The 24,183-nt window shown below is 43.9% G+C and overlaps 1 protein-coding gene across 2 annotated transcripts in view; it reads right to left on the bottom strand.

Moving 5' to 3' along the window:
• Positions 1-1,009: 1,009 nt before the first annotated feature.
• CERT1 (ceramide transporter 1) overlaps positions 1,010-24,183 on the bottom strand; it is a gene marked incomplete at its 3' end in the record, with an annotated part of 197,219 nt that continues 174,045 nt past the window's right edge. Inside the window, exons 10-17 of one of the 2 annotated variants that reach the window (XM_082258739.1) lie at positions 16,764-16,856; positions 14,839-14,904; positions 11,656-11,751; positions 6,711-6,843; positions 6,556-6,626; positions 6,343-6,471; positions 3,347-3,476; positions 1,010-1,137 (exon numbers count right to left, since the gene is read on the bottom strand). In XM_082258739.1, coding sequence (XP_082114865.1) covers positions 1,010-1,137; positions 3,347-3,476; positions 6,343-6,471; positions 6,556-6,626; positions 6,711-6,843; positions 11,656-11,751; positions 14,839-14,904; positions 16,764-16,856 — 846 coding nt within the window. The remainder of the gene's footprint in view (positions 1,138-3,346; positions 3,477-6,342; positions 6,472-6,555; positions 6,627-6,710; positions 6,844-11,655; positions 11,752-14,838; positions 14,905-16,763; positions 16,857-24,183) is intronic. The other variant, XM_082258740.1, reaches the window with a different exon arrangement.

Raw genomic sequence — 24,183 nt, 5'->3', positions numbered from 1 at the left:
TGGGTCTTGCGTCTCTCAACTTTCTCTTCACAACATCCCACAGATTCTCTATGGGGTTCAGGTCAGGAGAGTTGGCAGGCCAATTGAGCACAGTAATACCATGGTCAGTAAACCATTTACCAGTGGTTTTGGCACTGTGAGCAGGTGCCAGGTCGTGCTGAAAAATGAAATCATCTCCATAAAGCTTTACAGCAGATGGAAGCATGAAGTGCTCCAAAATCTCCTGATAGCTAGCTGCATTGACCCTTCCCTTGATAAAACACAGTGGACCCAACACCAGCAGCTGACATGGCACCCCAGACCATCACTGACTGTGGGTACTTGACACTGGACTTCAGGCATTTCCCTCTCCCCAGTCTTCCTCAGGGTCCGGTCACCTCTTCTCGTTGTGCAGCGTTTTCTGCCACACTTTTTCCTTCCCACAGACTTCCCACTGAGGTGCCTTGATACAGCACTCTGGGAACAGCCTATTCGTTCAGAAATGTATTTCTGTGTCTTACCCTCTTGCTTGAGGGTGTCAATGATGGCCTTCTGGACAGCAGTCAGGTCTGTAGTCTTACCCATGATTGCGGTTTTGAGTAATGAACCAGGCTGGGAGTTTTTAAAAGCCTCAGGAATCTTTTGCAGGTGTTTAGAGTTAATTAGTTGATTCAGATGATTAGGTTAATAGCTCGTTTAGAGAACCTTTTCATGATATGCTAATTTTTTGATAGGAATTTTGGGTTTTCATGAGCTGTATGCCAAAATCATCAATATTAAAACAAAAGGATTGCACTACTTCAGTTGTGTGTAATGAATCTAAAATATATGAAAGTCTAATGTTTATCAGTACATTACAGAAAATAATGAACTTCATCACAATATGCAAATTTTTTGAGAGGGACCTGTATAGTGCACTCCGTAAGGGAGGCAGCACTCTATGCCCCTCCCCCTAGCTGATCAAAATTATCTTTACTAGATTTATAAATGAAATATGTGAATAAAACCAGATTATATTCTCACCTGGCAATTAGAAAATAATTGGTTTGCCTGAGGTTTTCTCCTGCACATACGTAGTAAACCTTTTAAGAAATTTAGGGTATTCACGCTTGGCCACTGCTCTTAGAACTGATGCAGGGGCCCATCCTCCAGGATTCACTGAAAGAAAAAACAGGTCAGTAGATTACACAGCCCGATACTATTCTACACTCAAATCGTACACAGACAATATGCCAAGCCCATGTTTTGATCATGATCTGAAATATTTATACCATTAATATGTAGTGAGCATTATGCCATTATTCAGCTATTGTGCCTGAACAAGCACTTTCATGACAGGATCACCAGGAAGCTGCAGATTTAGGCATACTGAAAGTGACTTTTGGAAGTACATTTATGGTACCGTATATGCCGGCGTATAAGGCGACTGGGCGTATAAGACGACCCCCTAATTTTCCAGTTAAAACATTTTTGGGCTATACTCGCCGTATAAGCCTACCCTTGCTTCATATTTACTTCTTCTTGCTGGTGGAGCCATGATGAGGTCTTGTCTAACAGCAGTTTTGTTTACACGCACCAATTTGTCAGCCCGCTACAAACAGTATACCGCGCTGAGCCAATCACCGGGATCGATGTATTCCATTAATAGAAAGCTAGCTCGGATTGGCGGAGTCAGAGGTGTAACATTATCAGCCTGCCTCTCTGACTTGTGTTTATTAATAGAATACATCGCTCGCCGTGATTGGTTCAGCGCGGTATACTGTATGGAGCCGAAGCTACGATACATACATTACCACCGCACATCCAGTGGGCTGACAGATTAGGGACGTTCGTTTTGGGCCTAAAGTAGTCCTAAACCCGGAGTTTTTAACCACTTCCCGACCACCTGCCGCCTTTTTACTGCGGCAGGGTGGCTCCCCTGCGCAAACAGACGTAGGTCTACTTCGGTCGCCGCCCCCCCTCGGCAGCGGGGAAGCCGATGCATGGGTCAGGCAGTTCAGATTGCCACCTGACACTCTCGATCGCTCCCCGCTGAGAGAGGACGGTCGGCTGTTTTAAACCCAACCGACCGTCCTTCTCACTGAAATGATTACAGAGCTCATGTGATCCTTCTATATAGGATCACGTCTCTATGGTCATTTCACAAGCCACACCCCCCCCCCCCCCCCCACAGTTAGAATCACTCCCCTAGGCTCACATTTAACCCATTGATCACCCATAGGGTTAACCCCTTCCCTGCCAGTGTCATTATTACAGTAACAGTGCATATTTTTTAGCACCGATTACTGTAGTAATGTAACTGGTACCCCCAAAAGTGTCAAAAATGTCAGTTAGGGGTTTGATCTGTCCGCCACAATCTCGCAGTCCTGAAAAAAAAAAAAAAAGATCACCATTACTAGTTAAAAAAATAAAAAGACAAATCTTTCCCGTAGTTAGCAGACGCGATAACTTTTGCGCAAACCAATCAGTATACGCTTATTGCGATTTTTTTTACCAAAAATATGTAGCAGAAAATAAATTGGCCTAAAATCAAAAAATTTTGATTTTTAATTTTTTTTTTTTTTTGAGAATGTCATATAGCAGAATGTGAAAAATATTGTCGCTTTTGTTTATAGCGCAAAAAAATAATAAAATCGCACAGGTGATCAAATTCCACCGAAAGAAAGCTCTATTTGTGGGGGGAAAAAAAAAAAAGACGTCAATTTTATTTGGGTACAGCATCACATGACCGTGAACTGTCCGTTAAAGTAACGCAGTGCCTAATCGCAAAATAGGGCCTGTCAAAGGGGCTAAGGTTCACATTTTTCTCTCCGCGTATAAGACGACCCCCCCCCCCGATTTTTGGGGGAGTTTTTTTGGTTTAAAAAGTTGTCTTATACAACGGCATATATGGTAAATTCAAGCGGGCAATTCTGTGCAATGTAAAATCTGTGCCTTTATTGGCTATATACTAACACTCCCTGGTAACAATCCAACACGTTTCGGCTGCAACAGTCTTCCTCCTAGCACATTTTGGAAGCGCGTTCACGTGTTAAAGATTTAAGGAGATTTAGTTTACTTTACATAAATAGCAGGGTGGTGATCTTAGGAGCAGCTCGAAAGTGAGAATAAATTCCTTCGGACCGGATTATAACAATGTGAAAATGCAGCCTTTAGCTTTGTATGCATTAGGCATTCTATAGTATTCCAAGTTAGGGATGGGCTTTAAGCCATTAATACAATAAAGAGAAATTCACCCATCAAGCTTTATACAATTTTGGAGTGGCAGGGGCTGTAAATATGTCAAAGTATTAAGAAATGGCTGTCCTATTTCGCAAGCTTTGGATTACCTTTTGAAGTGCTAGAAAACATAAGAAAAGTGCCTTACCATTTGCAACATATGTAATCTTGCATTGAACGTTGTCTCTACTGATATCTTTGTTGCCTTCTGGTGGACTGACTAGTGTTTGACAGATCATGGCAATGTTAATTTTGGCACGGACACACCTGTTATTGAGCTAAAATAGAAAATACATATGTAAACGATTGGCTAATAAGTGACAGGCCAAAAGCGACCCATTCATTGAACAAAAATATTCTGAGTTATTAGAAGGGGTTTCTCATGCCTTCTATGTACCAAGGTATGCAAAAGAACAGCAACTTCATATTTTCACTTCAGGTGGACACAATACACAGCAACATACACTGGAGTACTCAGTAATGCATGTGTTACACAGTGGTTAGGGCAGAGCTGGAACCCAAGCTGAGCTGAAATCTGCAGTGCTATAGATTAGAGCAGGGGTAGGCAACGTTTAAGGGGTAGAGATCTACCTCAACAGGATAAGAGCTCAAATATCACGAGGGGTTCAGTGCCCATTTTTTTTTTAAAAGAAATGAACTAGCATAGCCTAACTAAATAGTAGAGCAGGGGACGGCGTCCAGCGGGCAGTAGACAGTGCCCATTTTTAAATTTACCTATATAGTTTTAAAAAAATGTCACAATTTGGGGGGCTTTGGATAACTATCAGATCTAAAACAAATCTCTGATGCCTCACTGAGGACAGATCCCCAAGTCCCCTTCTCTGCAGCCTCAGCTGCACTGGAAGTGAATGAATAAGAAGCGATCTATGCCGAGCGGCTTCCTGTTCATTCAGAAACTGAAGCATAACACACAATTTAATATGCTTCAGTTATGAACCAACACAGAGTGATGGGGGGAGAGAGGAAGGGGCTAGTATATAACATTTACTGGCCCCATCCTCCACTCTCCATTATAAAACGATCCTTTGCAGCAGCCAGTGGAAGAGGAGAGGAGGTAAGCAGACACTGTTGCGGCAGTTATCCTCAAATAAGCTTTAACAGTACAGGACAAGTCCAGCTAAATGTAATTAGAGGTAGCTATACCAGTTAGTTATTCATACACAAGTCATTACTTCCTTTTTCATTGAATGAAATTTATGGCTTTTTATATTGCTAGGTCTGTGATATAGCCAAATAATTTAAGAGTGTATCTAGCCAAAAAGCATATCCTTCTATAATGTGTACCGGTCTCTATCCAAAGCACTGAGCATGATTTCTCGGTTGCCTCAATCCTCTTATCTGCATAAGTCACTTCTGACAGATTTTGCAGACTCCAAGACATAATTGGTGACTTGGGTTGAGAGTTCGAGCACACAGCCTGTAACTGACAGCTAATGCGGTGCTTGTTTCCATTTACTGTGAGGTAGGGGTGTCCCTTTCTTCCAATCCAGGATTAGAGCTCTCCTCACTAAGCTCTGCAGTGTCAGACTTCGGCTCCCTGCCCCTTGCTTTTCAGAGCTGAGAGATGCTGTGTAAAATGTATTTTAGGAGTCTGTAGAGGAGAGAGGGCTGCAGATAAACAGGTAAAACTATGTAGAATGATTTGTTTCAGACTCACTGGATGCAAATGTTTTCAATCTTTTCAAGCTTTGGCTTGATGGTGGGGAAGGTAATGAACATGTCAGGTTTTTACTGTTGTGACTAACTCTCTCTCTCTATATATATAGCCTGTTGACCACTGTTACTAGAACTAAAAATAGGGGAAAAACAAATAGTTAGAGTTGTCACCAGATAAGAAAAAGGAAGAAAATCTTCCAATGGGGTCACTTGTTCTGACAAGGGGATTCTTTTTTTTTTGTAGAAATGTCATCTTCCTTTCGGTTGCGTCCATGGAACAGAAGTGGCAGTAATTCTCCCATTTCCACAAAGGGGTGGAGAGCAGGGCACTTCATTTTTTTTTTTGCTGCAGTTTAACATCAAATTACATGTCTTCTTCCCATCCTGTAACTGCACTGTAAAGGGAGAAGCTGCAAACTTGCATGCACCTTGTGCTGCTTCTCCCTTACCCTACTTGTGCTCAGCTGCATAATGAATACAAGAGGCTCATACCAAGCCAAACTAATTTACTTGCACAAAGCTAGTAAATGTAAAGAGGAAAGAATTGCCGCTACGCCCGACCAGCCCAAGTGAACAAATAAGGAGTGGCATTCAGCCTACATGTCTTCAGCACACTACACACCTTGATGCACTTTGCCCCGCCCCCCGGGGCTTAGGCAGGCCATAGAAGAGTCTAGAACTGAAAATCCTGTCGATCAAAAAGTAAAAATGGTGCATACAATTGTGCCATTTAGCATGTTGGATCAGCCACTTTTGATTGTGACACGAAAATTGTGCATCGCAGCTGGCACACTAGACGGAAACGAATGACCAAGAATTTTCGTTTGGTTTTTGACTCCTCTATGGCCTGCTTTAGCCAAGGCAATCCTTTTCTCTTTACATTTACTAGCCCTCTGTATTGGTATCAGGATTAAGCCAGCACTGCATGCTCTGGGGCACAGGGATACATTCTCACCTTTACTTTGAGTGGCACTGAAAGCTCTATAACAGGTCACATATTTGCAGAAATAAATGCAGCTCTGTAACCACTAAGTATATCCACTAAACATATTTATTAAATGCAAGTAACATCTTTTATATCTGCCTGGAGTTCAGCCTGAACCATTCCCTACTCTATATAAAATAATAAGTGTTTGGCTTTAGATGCACTTGGTATTTGTCATTGTCTGAATACGGAAGAGATTTTTTTGCACGTGTGCTTCAATGAAGTTGGATCCTAGATCAGCTATGGGCAGGGCTGTTTCTAAGGCAGGGCAAAAGGGGCAGCTGCCCCGGGCCCAGTCATTGTTGTAGGGCCCAAAGTAGCTGACTCTTGAGCCCGCACATAGTTGATAAGTGGATTTGGGAGGGCCCAAGAACATGTTTCCCCAGGGTCAAATCGATATTAAAGATGGCTCTGGCTATGGGAGTAAAAAAAAGTCTGCTTAGCCACCAGTACACCAGTATACTCCCAACCAGTATACTCACCGGAGCACTGTCATGGTCTACAGAGAAATTGCACACAATCCAAGTATCCGTTTCATTCTCATTAGCAGCTGGAATCATTCTGATAGCAGATAAATACAAAACATCCCGCTGGGAAGCCGGCCACACCCTCTGCAATAACAAGCAGTCATTAATTGGGACAAATGTAAGTAGGCAGCAGAGAGCAGATAAAGTGTAGAGTGCAAATAATCATACCTTGTGCGTCTGATAGACAATGATTGCGTTAGGAGATAATTTCTCAACCACATGGAAGTTTTCAATAGTAGCTGTTAAAAAATATAAATAATGTAAATATTTGCATAAAAACTAGGGAGGAAAAAAAAAAAAAAATTCAGAAAACTGCCCCTTACTTTCCCAGTCATTGCGCACATCAACATTCCAGAAGTGTTGGCAGACTTCGTGTCCGGTAACGCCTTTTACAGAATGGGTGGCCTTTAATGGGTCAAGAACTATGCCATTCTCTTCCACTTCTCTTCTATAAACCTATGACCAAGTTGATTTATATTATAAAATGTAGGAAAAAGGCCTCAGATCAGGCTATTTTTACAGTTAGTAACTTCAATACTAGAGAACTTCAATGACAAGCATGTTATCAGTGACACGATTAACCAAGCTAAAGAAGTAAAAAAACAGACCTAATGAAGAAAGCATCCTTCCATAGCAACGTATGAGGATTTACTGAATGGTATTTTAATTTAATTATATAACAATACAATGCTTTTTCTCCCATGGAACACAATCTCCCTTCAGTGTTGCTGTAAAACAATATGACTTTTTTTAACTGGATTAATAAGTATAATTGCTCCTAATCTCTACATAAAGCTCAAGTAGCAGAGGTAGCTACAGGATCTCACTACAACAATTGTATTAGGGGGTCATTTATATATAAATGGAACAAACATCTGCCTTCCTAAAAAGGTAAAAAAAAAATAAGAAAACACGTTAAAGTGGTTGTAAACCTCTGGCATGAAATATGAAAAAAGCATATTCCTCTATAGTGTGTACTTGTCTCAATCCAGAGCACTAAGTGTAATTTCTGTCCTCTACCTCATTCCTCTACTATCCCCATCATTAATTTCTGACAAGTTTTTCTGACACAAAGCGGTAAAAAGGGGACAACAGGGGAGGGAGCTACTCAGAGAGCCTCAGCTCTGTTCCTATGTGCTGTATGCCCCCCCTGTCCAATCAGCCTGTGGGTTTTGACAGGTACCTGCTCCCACTTCCGGTCAGATTGCTGTGGCGATCTGATCGAAGTTCTCGCCTCCTTACCCCCACAACCTTCTGGGACACATCACAGGTCCCAGAGGATTGCGGGAGTATTCACAAAGCACAGCGCGGCATGGCTCACACACACGCGGTAAGAAACTGGCTGTGAAGCTGGAAGGCTTTACTGCCGGTTTCCCTTACCCAAGATGCCGGCGCCTACACCCAAAGCCAATTGAATTATGGGCTCGGGTGAGGACATCGCTGGATCCCTGAACAGGTAAGTGTCCTTATATTAAAAGTCAGTAAGTATGTCAACCACTTGTAATGAACTGGAGTAATTTACCATAAAATGTGATCTGATCTTTATCTAAGTCACAACACTTGACTGAAATTGAACCCATGGACTATTTCAAAGAAAGCTAACTGGGGTCAGCAGTTTGCATATCTGGAGTCCAATTAACCACTCTGACATTTACTGCTGGCTGGCGGCTCCCTAGGTACCATGACATACCTTTATGTCATACTGCGTGCCTCCCCTGAGGCGTACAACTGCGCACTCTGCAACCAATGTGTCCACCTGGACACAGCTGATTGTGATGCTCAGAATCAGGCCGCCAGATACTAAGTAATCGCTGTGACAGGTCATAGTAAACAATAACCCTGAATGGCATTCATACGTGACATTGTTTACTACTGTGTAATCTGTGATTGGTCACCAGTGTTTACATGGTACCTGGGCCAATCACAGCATCACAATAGTAAACAATGTGATCATCACTGTAACAAGCAATCAGTGTAAAAAAAAAAAAATGTAAATCCCTGAATTTACCCTTTTTTTGTGCCATACATAGTGCTAAGCCTACCAACATAAAAAAAAAATCATCCCAATGGCAAAATATGCTGGAGGGAACATCATGATTTGGGCTTGCTTCATTGTATTCCAAAGTTTACCTAAATATCCTACAGGATAATGACTGTCCGGCAGCTGAAGCTTAGCAGAAGTTGGGAGATGCAGCAGGACAATGATCCCAAATACCAAAATAAATCCATCACATACTTTAGAAAAAGAAAATGCGCCTTTCGGAGTGGCCCAATCAGAGCCATGGTTGTGTTCAAAATTGCCACCACAAATTAAAGTGATTGTAAAGGTTCGTTTTTTTATTTTTAAATAAAATATGGGCTTTTAAATGGTGACTCCCAAATAATAACATTATGGCATATGTTTGCGCTGCAACCTTAGTTTACATGTTATTTTGGTGTTTGTATATACACACTGTTTGCTAGCTGCTGTTCTACATTTGTAAGGCGCTGACTTTACTTTATTATATGTTAAAGTAATAACAATATTACAATAATCTATTCAATATATACATATACATCATATCTGGGGCAGAGAAAAAGTCCTCAAACATACAAAAGACATATGGATACAGGGAAGACAAAATTATCTTGATACACATAGGTATCAACGCTAGATAATTGCTAACATGTTTCTTTTTCAAAGCAATTAGTTTGTCCCCATCGAGCTTCACAGATGTCCATTCGCTGGCATATCAAATCTAGATCTAATATGTTCCAGCCAAGGGTAGAGACAAGGTGTATGCATCAAGGCTACAGGGCTGAGTATCTTGTCAAAAGGTCCAACGTAAGGTTAAATCTAGTAATTTAGTTGAAATCCAAATGGGATTCATAGTGAATCCTCTTCCAGCATTAACCCTGTATGCTCAGACATGGCCCCTATATACTGACATAAGAAAGAAAGGTCCTGCTGCCAGATGCCTGGATCTACTGAAGCCCCGTCCCAAATGTGTTCTACTTACCTGCTTTTTGCAAGGGTTTTGAACAGAGCAGCCCCCTTCCTCCTTTTCTGGGGTGCCCTAGCGGCGCTCCTGGCCCCTCCTCTTCATCAGGAGGCCATGGAGAGCCTTTCCATGTGGGCACCCGTGCTGGTGCTGCGCTCACGAGTGTCGCTGCTGTGTTCATTGACACAGACAGCAGGATTCGGCCCCGCCTCCCACTCCTGTCTCATTGGTTTTTGACAACAGCGGAAGCCAATGGCTCCTGCTGTTAGCAATCTAATGAGGACCCAAGACAGCAGCTGGAGCTGCTGGACTCGTGCTCGTCTCTGGAGCGATTGGGTTCAGGTAAGAAAAAAGGGGGGCTGAGGGGGCAGCTGAAGCACAAAAGGTTTTTCACCCTATTGCAGAGAATGAATTAAGGTGAAAAACCATGAGACTTTACAACTCATTTCAAATTGGATGTGTTTTGTCAGCTTAAAGCGGAGCTCCAGGCAACCCCTAAAAAATGAAAAGTAAGCAGCTAAAAATACTGTAGCTGCTGACTTTTAATATAAGGACAATTATCTGCCCAGGTATCCAGTTATGTCCCCACGCAACTCGATTCTTCAATAGGCTTGGAGCGCAGGCGTCAGCAAAGTAAGGAATAAAAAAACGTCAGTGAGGCCATTGCAGCTTAATGGCTGGTTTCCTTTTAAACGAGTCGGGCTGCGCTTTGTGAATGGTGCCGTAGTCTTTTGGGACCTGTGATGTGTCCCAGAAGGCTGCAGTAAAGGAGGGGGCAACTTCTGGCTCAGATCGCTCTGGCGCCTTTTTCTAGAAGTAGGAGTAGTACCTGTCAAAACCAGGTACGTGCTCCCCTCCCGAAAAGTGCCATATGTGGCAGTGGGGGGGGGAATGCCAACAAGTGGAACTTCCCTTTTAGGCAAAGTTCCACTTTAAGAACATTGTCTATTGTTGTGACTTATATGAGGATCAGATCACATTTATGGAAAATTACTGCGGAAAACCAGTTAATTCCATAGGGTTTTCATACTTGTCACTGTACACACACGGTTTATATAACCTCAGCAATTAAATAAGCATATTAATTACATAGTAGGTGAGGTTGAATTAAGACAATAGTCCATCCAGTTCAACCTGTGTAGGTGTGTGTGGCTGTAATCATCTCACATAGCCCTGAATGTTCTGATCCTTGAGATGTACGTCTCAGAGTCTTTTGAAAGCCACCATACTACCCACAGAAACCACCTCTTGTGGTAGAGAATTCCACAATCTTGTAGCCCTAACAGTAAAGAACCACCCACGTTGCCTGAGGTTAAAACACTTCTCCTCTAATCGCATTGTATGCCCTCGAGTCCTCATGCAATCCCTTCGACTGAACAGCTTTTTTTCTAAGCTGAGATCCCCATTGAGATATTTATAAATTGCTATCATGTCCCCCCTCAGGCGTCTCTTCTCCAGGGAGAATAAATCAAGCGATTGGAGACGCTCTTCATAATTAAGGTCCTCCAATCCCCTAATCAGTTTAGTTGCCCTTCTCTGGACTCTCTCCAGCTCCAACACATCCCTCCTGAGGACTGGCGACCAGAACCGGACAGAATACTCCAGATGCGGTCGGACCAGAGTTTTATAAAGTGGAAGGATTATAGACTTATCTCTGGAATACATCCCTTTCTTTATGAATGCTAATATTCTGCTGACTTTGGCAGCTGCCGCTTGACATTGCATGCTATTGCCTAATCTATCATCAACCAAGACTCCCAGATCTTTCTCCTTCAATAAAAACTGCATGCCTAGTTCAGTAGGTCAAGAGATATGGGCGGCTAAAGTTAAAAACAAATCTGGACATTCCTAATAAATTTAAGCTTAGCCCTGCCTTCCACTGCCATATCAAATCCATCTCTATTGGTCAGTGAATAAACCAATCACATTATAGGAGATAGGAATGTCTCAAGATTCACTTGCATCATCTGCTTAGGTCTTTGATCTAGTGTTTTGATATGGAGCTTTCATTGAAGATATCCTCTGCTTCTGCATTTATGCCTGTCCTTAAAGGTGGGCTTGTCTACCCTGAACTGTGTGTTAAAATACTGCCATTTTTTTTACCAGTAGCTGGGGTTAAACCGTCTCAAACCATCCCAAGGGAAAAAAAAATATGATCTGTGGATTGTTGAATAAAAATGACAGAGGATTTTAGGAGAATTAAACTGAAGGACAGGACTTCTACGCGAGTCCTGAAAAGACCAGCATGCTTAATTAAAAACCATTGTGTAAAAGGCATATATTTTACCTTCATTTCTCCTTCTTCTACAACAAGCTGCCAGTTAGCATCTCCTCCCACATCTTGTAGTGAATACGTTAGGTGGTTTTGTACCACCTCTTCCACCTGCAAAATACATTCAAGAAGATTTAAGATCCAAATCAAGACAACATTTTTAATTTAAATTGGATGGGGTAAGTACTGAACTACAGTCAGGTTATTTCTTTGAAACTTCAGTGTCAACTTCCCTAACATTTTATCCCTTGGAGAACAGGATAAGAAATGAGGAGAAAAAAATAAAAAAGGTCACAGACAGGAAGGCAAAATAAAAAATAAAAATAAAAAACAGTGTTTCTAACAACCTGACACCAAACCTGGTGGTCAGCTCCTCAGTAGCTGTGTTGCCCACCTACCTGACCTGCTGTAGCATCAACATCTTTAAACATTTCTACCTGCCTCATTTTTGTTCCTGCAACTGTATGCTTGGGTCATTACCAACCTCGCATCTCTTCCTGTTCACTACCTACTAAAGCTCCAAGATCTGGGGCAAGTGGCCTGTGCAGTGCAGGCTTATCTTTTGCTCCAGCCAAAACATATGAGCAATGGTTCCTACCATCTGTGGCTGTTTCTCTCACAGGCTTGATACCTCACATCCAGCCAGCCACAGAACTTCTCCTACAGCACTGCCAATGCCCTTTCCCTTAGAACGCTCTCTTTAGATTCCACAGCCTGGAGAGGCAAGCAAAGCAGTTGTGGATTTATTTAGGGGACATGAGGTTTGGGACATGGAGTTAGTGGTGGTGTAAGCTAGTGTCCTGTGTGGTCTGACACCCATGCACTGCTAAACTTCCCCTGGGTACTCATGTGTTGCTGTCATGAACAAGAATTTTCAGCTTGACTGAATGTCCCCATTCTTGTAACTATATAGGGGAACTGCTTATCTTGGGAAAGGGTAGTGGAGTTAGGAATATTAGTCTTAAAACTACATGTGTAATAGTCACCTTAAAAGCACATACATTGGCACTACCCCAGCATGGCTGGGTATAATCCCTCCGTGGCAAAAAAATGCAAAAAAACTTTCATATCCTTAGAGTTTACTGGAAAACATCATAAACATATGCTCTGTTGGTAATGCATTTTTTTTAACCGGTTGTAATGTTTATTTCAATTACAGCAACTTGCAAATGTAATTACAGATGTCGAATACAATACTTTTTTTTATTCTAGAAGGGTTTTAGGACAGTTGTAGAGGTTCCCTATCATTTTCTGTACCTCTGACTCCTTTAGGCTCCTTTTATATTAAGTGCATCTCCAAAGTCATATGATTTCCAAAACGACTTTTGGTGCAACATTGATCTGACTTCTTGCTGAAGTTGCAGTGACTTCTGTAGTGTTAGCAGGAATGGCTCTCATAGAAATACATTGAATTTCACATGTCCTGCGACAAGTTGGGTCCCAAGACACACAAGTGTGAAAAAAGCCTTAGGGCCCTTTCACACGGGCGCTCCGTATGTCCACAAATCATCCTATTTTTTTGCGGAGGATTTACGGACATAATGTAAGTCAATGGCATTGCAGATGTCAGCGGAATACCATCCGCTGACATCCGATTTTCCTCCTTTCAGTTCTGTTCCGTTTTTTGGAACGGAACCCTATTTTTCCTCCGTTCAAAAAACGGAAAGGAAGGAAAATCGGATGTCAGCGGTGTCATCCGCTGACATCCGCAATGCCCATAGACTTACATTATGTCCGCATATCATCCGCAAACGGATGGGATGATATGCGGACATACGGAGCGGATGACACAAATGTCATCCGTTCCGTGATAAAAAAAAAAGTCCCGCAGCAGAGCCAAACCCCGGAGCGGCCGTGTGAAAGAAGCCTTACACTGAAGAAGGGGGAAATCCCCCCCCCCCCACCAAGAGCAGCAGTAAAAACCTGACAGACTATAATCTTTCCCCTCCCGATCCAAATAAAATCATTTTGGCTAGCGCTAGACTTTAAAAGACAAAAAAGTGAAACATATATGGTTAAGATGTGACTACATGGCATCCATTTTTAGAAAAAGTAAGAACAGGAGCCAGAATTAGTAATTCATGTCAAACCAAATTTTTTTTTGCCTATTCACATTAGATGCTCTGTGGTAAAGCATATAACCTAAAAAAAAAATAAAATAAAAAGCTACATTTGTGTTTTGCTTCTCTGCATTTTCTTACGTTAAGGACCCACTGACACCAGAAACTGCAAGTAATTGGGCATTTTTTCATTGTACCTACACATGCATTTGATACGCTTTTTACATGCAGCTGACACAAGCTTTTCAATCTGTATTTGTTCTGAGGGGTCACTTCCTCTCCCTTTCCTTCCTTGGGCTTCTATATGCACTGATGCGCTGCAGTTGTTTTGCATTTGTGGTGCGGAAAAATACAGCATGCTGTACTTTTCTGCACTGTGCTGCAATGGTGTAAACTATGCCCATAGGATAGCCTGGATTTTGGACCGTCTATGCAGTTGGAGAGCAGCCTAAAATACATCTAACTGCATTTGTTATGAACGGGCCCTAAAGACAAATGCTAGGCAGCAATAATAAAATTGTAATGGAAGACTATATTGCTGTTTTTTCTAGGGGATAATCAATCCACATACCTACAGTGTCTATCCCTACCAGCTCTGGCTGGGATGACCATTCCTGCAAAACAACTCTTCCTGCTGGTCACCTATCAGTCTTGTTGATTCCCCTTCCCACCCACCTTTTGTTAATGTCATCATGACGTGGAGAAGAAGTATTGTAAATGCAGTAAAGTGCCTGGCCACATTCCAACACTGAAGAGCAGAGGAACAGATCTCCAACTTTCATGGGACCATGAAGAACAGTAAACATTAGTGTTCGATCATCCCCTCAAAAAATAGCAGTATATTTTTAAACAGCCATAAAGTTTAACACAAACCACAGAATATCCAGTGTGAACAAAACAAATAATGCTTTTAGTGACAATCATTCTCTAATGAAAAATACATACATTTGTGTGTTACGGTTAGAACAGCAGGACAACAGTCTTTTAGTGCTTCAGTTAGTAGGTCATTTAAGTTTAGATGCAATTTAATTTTACAACATTCAGAAAAAGCACAAAGGTCTGTCTGGTTATAAAATGAATAAACTAAAACGATCAAAGTCAGAAAGCAAACCGTCTCACTTGTTCAATATCACAGTACCTGGCACTCAAATCTGTGTTCACTAGAAGTACTGACTAAATCAGTTGGAGAGGAATAACAGTGGGACTGTCAGGCGGCAAAAGAAAAAAAAAAAAAAAAAAAAAAAGGTGAAGATAAGCCAAATACAGAAAAGAAAATGGTAAGTCACTGCAAAAGAAAAAGAGCTGAGAATTCCAGTTTGTATTTATTTGCGGAATTGAGGTCTCTCCAGTGGGTTATGCAAGATCTTCATAAAGTAATGTCACAAACTTTGCCTAGAAAGCTCAGATGGACACATACACCGATCAGTAATAACATTATAACCGCCCACCTATTGAGTAGGTCCCACTTTTGCCATCAAAACAGCCCTGACACATTGTAGCATGGATACCACTAGGCCTCTGTGATAATGCAAACTGGGCACCCCAAAACTGTTGTGAGAAGACATGGCAGTCATGTGTTCAAAATTCCTAAGTCAGCAATGACATTTTGTAACACTAGGAGGCACAGAACAGCAGTGATCCCCTTTAGAGCCCATTCACATTAGCGCGACTTGTCAGCCTGACAAGTCGCAGTCCATTGAGTAGTACAGGAGCCGTTCTAATAGGAGCGACACAAGTCGCTCCGACTTAGAAAAAGGGTCCTGTACTACTTTGGGGCGACCTCGGAGCGACTTGCATAGACTTCCATTATGTGAAGTCTTTGCCAGTCGCGCCAAAGTCGCGGTGAACACGACTTCACAGGTCGCCCCCCGAAGCCGTGTTGCCTCAATGTGAATGGGCTCTTACATAATCCTAGGAAGGCATCTATTAAAATAAACTAAGCTGCATTCCAAACACCCTTATCAGTTCTTCAATAGGATTAGAAGAATCAAACAATACAGGTCAGCCTCATGGCTATGATAAAACTTTCAGTCTTTCAGGTTTGAGTATCTAGAAACTTAACAGAAATGCCTTTTTGCTAATAGTATCAGATCACCTGTGGGGAATAGCTCAGCTGGTAGAACAGCCGAAAACACATTTCACACAGTCTGGCCATTACAATTTGGCCCTTGTAGAATAATTTTTAATGTTTTCAACACGTTTATTTGCTGCTAATAAATCCAACCCACTTACAGGTGCCAGTGTAATTGTTGCTCACTTTACTCGTTAGTGGTCATAGTGTCACGGCTGATCGGTGTACAGCAAGATTTTGATTGGTCAAATAAACCGTTTCTCCGATAACCATGTAATGGCCATCTTATTAGATTTAACGATTGTTCTCTAATGAGTAAGACGTGTTCCTCCAAAACATACATATCCTTGAAAGTAGATTGTAAAAGGCAGACAGACCTTAAACTCTGTATGCGTAAAGTCAGTCTGTACGCATTCACATCTCCATACCGTGAGACTCTTAGGGCCTGTTTTTATCAGGCTGTACGAATCAGGACTGGTAATGGGACTACAAAAGCGACTCAAAGCTGTTTGATGCACCTTAGGAGGTCAACAACAGGACAAATACACCTGTTAAATTTTAAATGGTCCCAGAAGCATCTCAAACTAATGTTAAATGCAAATGGAATCCACCTGGAATCAACTGGTTATTGCCCAACACAGGCAATAAGACCTACAGGACTGACACAGATTGGGGATGTAGCTAATAAGCGAAAAATTGTTTTTGGAGAATAGGTATCAGAACTTTTCTAAAACATTAGAAATCCAGTGTACTTACTGTATGTGAATTTCTTACACAACTAAAAATCTACTTGTTTCTAAACCCTGAAATATATGAAGGTCTCAGTACATCAGTTCTTTACAGCGTAATTCCTACTTGCCCAGGTAATTTTGCCTTCATACACCACAGGTGTTATTATACTTTACCAAAAAACAATATGTATCATTAATAAAAAACTATCAGCAGTATAAAATATTATAACTATTAATGGTAAAACAAAGTAACAGACTCACTGTTCTGGCATATCGGTGGTTTCCCACCCCTGTGAATGCATCACTTGCTGGCATAGGGGAAGATAAATGTGTCCGACTCTTTTCTGACTGAGACTGAAGGAGGTACAAAAAAAAAAAAAAAAAAAAAAAAAAAAAACAGTATTGGTAAAGCGTTTTTTTAATACATACAAGAAAACTAGCACCACATAACTGGACAAACCCGGCCGCTCCCAATAAATATTTTTACACATGACAAAGCAATAATTGATGCACAAACTAACATTTAATAGTAGAATGCAGATTATATAAAGATTTGCTAACCCAAAGATGCCAGTAAACTTTCTTTTTTGACTGAGCTGCAGCAGCATGCACATGGGACTTTTACCTCTCTACCTGAGCAGCACCTAAATTTTGTCTTTTAAAAAATTGCACCACCTACACACATCCAGTTAAAAGGATAAAACGATAGACACGATTTCAAAGTTTGATCTAACAATCTCAGATTGTTTTTCAGTTTTCAAATATCACATATAATGTAATCCTATGTATTGCCCACAAGGTGGCAACAAACCCATAACATAAAAAAAAAAAAAAACCACAACCCATTTCCACCGTCATTTGGCGATTCCAATTTTACAAAGCAATGTTGAAAACTGACTTTCGAACAATGTGGATTAGCATTAAAAATGAAAACAGTCACACCTTTTAAAGAAATAAGGTTTTTGTTTACTGAGTGACAACAGCCAATGGGAAGCATTTGTGCATTGCTGTTGCCATTTAACATATTCTGCTTAATTCTCTAAAGCAGGGGTCTCCAAACTACGGCCCTCCAGCTGTTTAAGAACTACAATTCCCATCATGCCTAGTCATGTCTGTGAATGTCAGAGTTTTACAATGCCTCATTGGACGTGTAGTTCCACAACAGCTGGAGGGCTGTAGTTTGGAGATCCCTGCTCTAAAGGGTAAAATAAGTTTCATGTGTTCACACATGCCAACATTTCTCAATTAAACCTGGCTCATTAAACCAAATATTTTTGCATGCACAACATGTATGCTCAAAAATAGGCACTTGAGGCTTAGGATGCACTGTGTATATATGAAGTGCACAAGTGTAAACTGTTGATTCATCAACAATTCCTTGAGAAAGATGTCAGTATATGCAGGCGATGACGTCACGAGTACAGGGGCATTGCTGTAGAGTGTGCACTGTCACGGTTTACTACCGCTTGCATGCTGGTTGCCAGTGGTCAAGGCCCAGCCTGTTTATGTTATGTTGATTTGTCTTTCTTGCTCTGCTCCTATTGTACCCGTCATTTGGGCACACACATGCCTGCACTGCAATAGCAACAATAAAGCAATACAGCTTAGAAGCAACATGCACAGGTGTGAATGTTTTATTGTTATACATGTCATTACTTTATGCTCCTTTTTGCACAAAGGATTTGTATGTGAGCACTGCAGGAATTGTTTATAGTGTTTGATTTGTGCAGCTTTTAGAGGATTTAGGGTCCTTTCACACGGGCGATCCGATCCGCCTGTCAGTTTTTCAGGTGGACCTGATTGGATGCTCCATGCATTCCTATGGGGCAGCGGATGTCAGCGGTGACATGTCCGCTGACACCCGCTGCTATCCGATCCGGTCCGTGAAATCTGGACAGATTGAAACTATTTTTATATCCGTCTGGCAGATCGGATGGGATCGGATAAGAACGGACAGGCGGTCCGCTCTCATTCGATCTTCCCATAGAGAACGGGGACCAGACCGCTCCATCTCTGCACAGAGTGGAGACGGAGCTGTCATCCGCCTGCTCAGCGGGGATTGGCGGATCGATCCCCCGCTGAGCAGAACGGACTCCGTCGGAGGTTGCGCCCATGTGAAAGGACCCTTAGGCTGTTTCCTAGCTGGCTGCCCCACAGGTCTTTTTAACCACTTGCACTTGTTATTTATGGTCTCATTCAATAATTATTTTTACGGGAAAAAGTAACAAAAAAAAATATATGAATACAAATTAATTTTCTTCAACAGAAAATTGCCAACGAGTGTAATGTGTCCATAACATTAACAAAAATGAAGTGATACATTCCTGCAGTGCGGACCGTGTAAAGTGACAGGCGCTAGCTACTCCTTCCGACGCGTTTCCCCCGCTGGCAGGCGTCAACACTCCATTCCCAGTTGAAGCCTGCCAGAGGGGGAAACGCATCAGCCGGAGTAGCTAGCGCCTGTCACCTTACACAGTCCGCACTGCAGGAGGCCGTGTTTGCTCATCCTGTACCTACATGCTCTTTTTTTATGATCCGATGAAAGTATAAATTTGAACTATTAAACAACATCTTTAGAAGGTAATGCACTAGTAGTCCCTTTTCTTTCCATGCACGTTCCTTATCCATGGAGCCAATCAGCTGGCGTGTTAAGGATGTCGGCTGGAGCATTGAATAGAACGGGACCATGATCGTACACTGGAGAGCTTGGTCTTCTTTCCATCGCCTGCTGCGCTATAGAAGTCGGCTTAAGAACCCAATCAGCAAGGGATCAGGATCCTGTATTGGAAAGCTGGGTTTTTCAGAGCTGCTTGCCCGCAGCTGCTGGCAAGCGGCCACAGTTTGTCCTCACATTAAGAGCACCTTAATGTGAGGGGTTGCCACGGGGTTGGAGATGCACAGTTATCCAAAAATTGGATTTTTGACTTCCCGTAAAATCCATTTCTCTGATGTTCATTGACGGACAGCTCCTGGTATTCATAACCATTGGGTTGTACTGCCCCCTGCAGAGTAGAACACTAGGCAGAAATAAAATTCTGGCTACACCCATGGGCAGTCCCAGGGGGTATACACCCTCTCTCTGCTATAGCCAATCAGTTTTGTAACAAGCAGTGTCAGGAGAATAATAGCTCCACACAGGGGTGGCTGCTGTGTCCATCAATGATCATCAGAAAAATTGATTTTACGGTAAATCCCATTTTCTCTTTCGTTCATTGATGGACACAGCTCCTGGTATTCATAACCATTGGGACGTACCAAAGCAGTATTTAACATGAGGGGTGGGAACAACTGAAAAACTCTCAAGGCTAAACATTAGCCAACCAGACAACAGGGGCTCAACCAAACAACCGGAGCCCACCTGAAAAAAACAATACATCCTTAAATAGGATCAGGTCCACTTAAACAGCAGCCTGCAAAACCTTGCGGCCTAAAGGAAGCATCTGCAGATGTCAACACATCCACTTTATAAAACTTTGTAAAAGTGTGCACTGACGACCAAGTGGCAGACTGGCAAGCCTGCGCCGCAACGCCTGATGAGAGAAGGCCCAGGAGGCACTAAGCGCCCTAGTAGAGTTGACAGGGAAAAGGAGGAACCTGAACCCTGATAGAATAGAACAGAACCACCATCTGTCTGATCCATCTGGAAATGGTCCCAAAGGAAGTGGACAACCCTTTGAGGTCCATCTGTGAGCACAAAGAGTTACTTCCTGAAAGACTCCGTAGCTGCCAGGTACACTCTAATTGCCCGGACCACATCCAAGGCCTGCAAGGCAATTTCCTTTGGATGTTTAGGCCTGGGACACAGGAAAGGCAACACAATGTCCTCATTCAAATGAAAGTCAGAGACAACCTTAGGAAGGAACGACGGACAGGGGCTCAGAACCACCTTAAATCACCAGGTAAGGTTAACATCAGGATAACGCCGCCGCCACTGAAAAGGCCACCTTCTGGGACAACGTAAGCAGGGGAATCTCCCAAATGTTTTCAAAAGGCGGCTTCTGCAATGCTGAAAGCACCAAATTAAGATACAAGGGGGCAACAGAGCCCGCACTGGAGGAACCAAAATTTGACACCCTAAAGAAAGGTACGCACAAGGCCACCAAGGCTGACGCCTGGCTCTTGATGATACTGAAGGCCAATTTCTGCTCAACCCACCGTTGAAGGAAGATTAAGATCCGAGACACCGAGAAGGAGCGAGGAGGAACCCAAACAGACTCATACCACGCAATGTACGCCTTCCGGGTACGACGGTGGATCTTCCTATAAATAGATTTCCTAGCTTTCAACAGGGTAGGAATCACGGACTCAGAAAAACCCCTATCTTTCAGCACTTGGCGTTCAACATCCAAGCCGTCAAAGCCAACAACTAAAGCAGGATGGAAGATCAGCCATTGGGACAGAATTTCTCCCCGAGAAGAAGCTGCCAAGGTATGTCGGCGACCAACCACCCCAGATCGGCGTACCAAGCCAGCAAGGCCAGTCCAGAGCCACTAAGATGACCGGAACCTTTTCTGCCTCGATCCTGCGTAGAAGTCTGGGCAGAAGTTTGAAAGGAGGGAAGGCGTAAATCAGTCGATACTAACCCCACAGGGCCACCAGTGCATCTGTGGCTTCCGCCACAGGACTGATGACCTATGAACCTTTCTGTTGAGCCGAGACTCCAACAGATCTAATTCGGGGGTGCCCCACAGGAGACATAGCTGATGAAACCCCCCCAGATGAAGGGGCCACTCACCGTGGTCCAACATCTGCCGACGGTCTGAGATAATACCACTGCCAATTTTCCACCCTGAAAATGTGTACGGCGGAGAAGGCTGGCGAACCGTTCTGCCCACCTTAGAATGCGGGCTACCTCCAGAGCCGCCAGGACACTTCTTGTGTCCGATTTAATGCGCACTGGAGAGCCCTGAAGATGAATGAAGTCCAGATCCCCCAAGCAGAATGCTTGCCGAGGACGCCTCCCCAGACAGACAGGCTGGCATCCGTAGTGACCACTGTCCAATACATGGGAAGTAAGGATTTTCCCAGCTGAAGCGCAGAAAATGAAGCCACTATATCAAGGACTCCCTTGTTCCCCGACCCCAGATCTGGTTTTCCAGAGACTGGGGAGTCTTGTCCCATTTGGTCAGAATATCCCTTTGCAGGGACCTCGAATAGATCTGTGCAAACAGAACCACTTCGAAGGTAGAAACCATCAGGCCCAGCACCTGCATGCAAGTCCAGAGGGACAACCATCTGTTGGACAGCAGGAGAATTGCAGCCTGCAATTTTTGGAGTTTGTCCAGAAGACCAGAAGAAGGAGGGGCACTCTGGCTAAGGCCGTGTCCAGAGGAAGACCCAGATAGTCTAGCTTGGTGGAGGGAACAAGAGCAGACTTCTGAAAGTTCAGAATCCAGCCGAAAATTCCTGCAGTGTTCGTATTGTGATCTCCAGGTTGTCCACCAGAGCAGAGGAAGACTCCGCTCGCAGAAGATCAATCCAAGTAGCCCAGTACCACGATCCCCCGTTGGTGTAGCAAAGCTAGCACCGTGGCTAACATTTGTGAAGACCCGAGCAGAGGCGAGACCAAAAGGGTAATGCCACAAACGGATAATGCTCATCTCCCACAGCAAAGCGCTGGTGACTGGCACATATTGGAATGTGAAGGTAGGCATTCCTCAAATCGATAAGAGGCGAGGAAATCCCCTGATGCTGGGATGCCACCACAGTTTGAATGGACTCCATTCTGAACTTCTGTACCCGCACAAAGCAGTTGAGCGCCTTGAGGTCCAGGATTGGACGTACTTGGCCTTCCTTGGGACAGAACAGGTTTGAGTAAAAACCCTGACAACATTCTGAAGTCGGAACCGGGACAATCACCCCTTGAAGAAACAGGTTGTGTACCGCCCCAAACAGGCCCTTGTAAGCGGTCTGGGGACAGGCGCAAGTTGGAAAGAAAAAACCTTGCCGGGGGACAAGAGCGAAACTCGATCTTGCAGCAGCACCGAATGACTTTGTGGACCCACTTGTCTTGCACTAGAGAAGTCCACTGGTTCGAAAACCAGCGAAGATACGATACGGGTAAGGCGCCCCTTCATGCTGAAGGAGCCGTGTCCCCAGGTCTGGAGAAGCCCAATCTTGGCTTGCCAGACCAGGTTTGTTTGGATCCTCCTGAAGAGGCCCTGAAAGGCTTCGAGCCCTTGTCAGTCGACCCTGAGGGAGCAAAAAAAAAAAAAAAACTTATGAGCTGAGAAGGAGGGCCCATGTCTATGACTAGGTTTATTTGCCCTTAGTAGCCAGCGGAAGAAAAGTACTCTTCCCCATGTGAGACCTTTAATGTCATCCAGTATAGTTCAAAACAGGTGATCTCCTTGGAAAAGAAGATCAGTCAAGGCCTTTTTTGAAGTCTGATCTGCAGACTAGCACTTGAGCCAAAAAACACCCCAAAGGTCCACTGGCAAAACAGAGAAGCAAGCCATCAGGGGAGCCTCATCCAAAGAGGCATCGTAGATAAACTGCAGCCCCTGGACCAGCTGGTCCGCCAGCTCGGCAAAGGCAGGGAGAAGTTGTTCCCCCTGCAGGTCACGGTGTAAGAGCTTAGCCCACTTGTTCAGAGTTTGCGACACTACGGCAATGGTGAATACTGGCCTCATTGCGGAACAAGCTAGATTGTTCATATGGCCGGCCACAGCCTCCACCTTCCAGTCAGCCGGATCCTTAAAGGCCGAGGACTCTTCAATCAGAATCATGGTTGCCTTGTTTAATCTGGTTGCCTTGTTTAATCTGGAAACCAGCGACAGGTGGGAAAATGTGCTCTAAAGACTCCCTAAGTCACCAGGGGGACCCCACAAAAGTGTAAACCACTAAGGGACAACGCCAACCGTGCTGGCAGCACCACCCGGTCATCAGGCACAAAGCACCAGCGATTCTCAGCAGAGAGGGAGAGGACACCAGACTCACCATCCACAGAGAAGCATCTGCAGCCACCAGGAAAATCTGCACTACACGTGCGGCGATCAGGAAGTGAAATGATCCAGGAGTAAGCACCAGGGGATGAGGAGGAGCTCTCACCACCGAAATCGCAGCCCGCCGGGCTCCACTGTAATGGCCACCGCTATTTTCAATGGCAAACCACAGCAAAATGTCCGCCAGACTACACAAACATGGCCGTCGTGTATAGAACACACAGGCTACAACAAAATGGCGGAACCACGAGGCATACAGGAACCCAGGATTGGGAGAATAGGCCTCAAGGACAGATCCAGGGAGCCCTGGTAGGAGCCCCCCCCCCCCCCCAACCAGTCAATCGTGTGGTTGCCAGCAGCCCACCCAAACATTCGCGACGTATGTGGAAGGGGGCAGGATGAGGGACTTCGCAAGGAGGGGTGCTTGCGAGGAGGGGAACTTGGGGGTCCGACCGTCACAAGGAGAGGCCCACGTCCAACCCAAAACCCTCCAGGGGGAGAGAGGGGACAGCTACTCAATACTAGGAACCAGGCAGGCACTGCTCCGGACACAATCCCTCGCCATCAAAATGGGGGGCTGTGAGCAAGGAGGAATGCTGCAACTTGAGCCGAGACCCGGTTGTATGCAACCTCGCGAGGCTTTTAACTCACAGGCCAGCCCCAGTTCAGTGGGGCTATGTCGCGGCTGACCTAGCGCGGAGCTGAGGTCTTACGCACGCTCGCTGGCCAGGCTAGTG

Source organism: Pelophylax lessonae (genome assembly GCF_965119305.1).
Source record: "Pelophylax lessonae genome assembly, chromosome: 1".
Lineage (NCBI taxonomy): Eukaryota > Metazoa > Chordata > Amphibia > Anura > Ranidae > Pelophylax > Pelophylax lessonae.
This window is presented reverse-complemented; position numbering and strand designations above follow the sequence as displayed.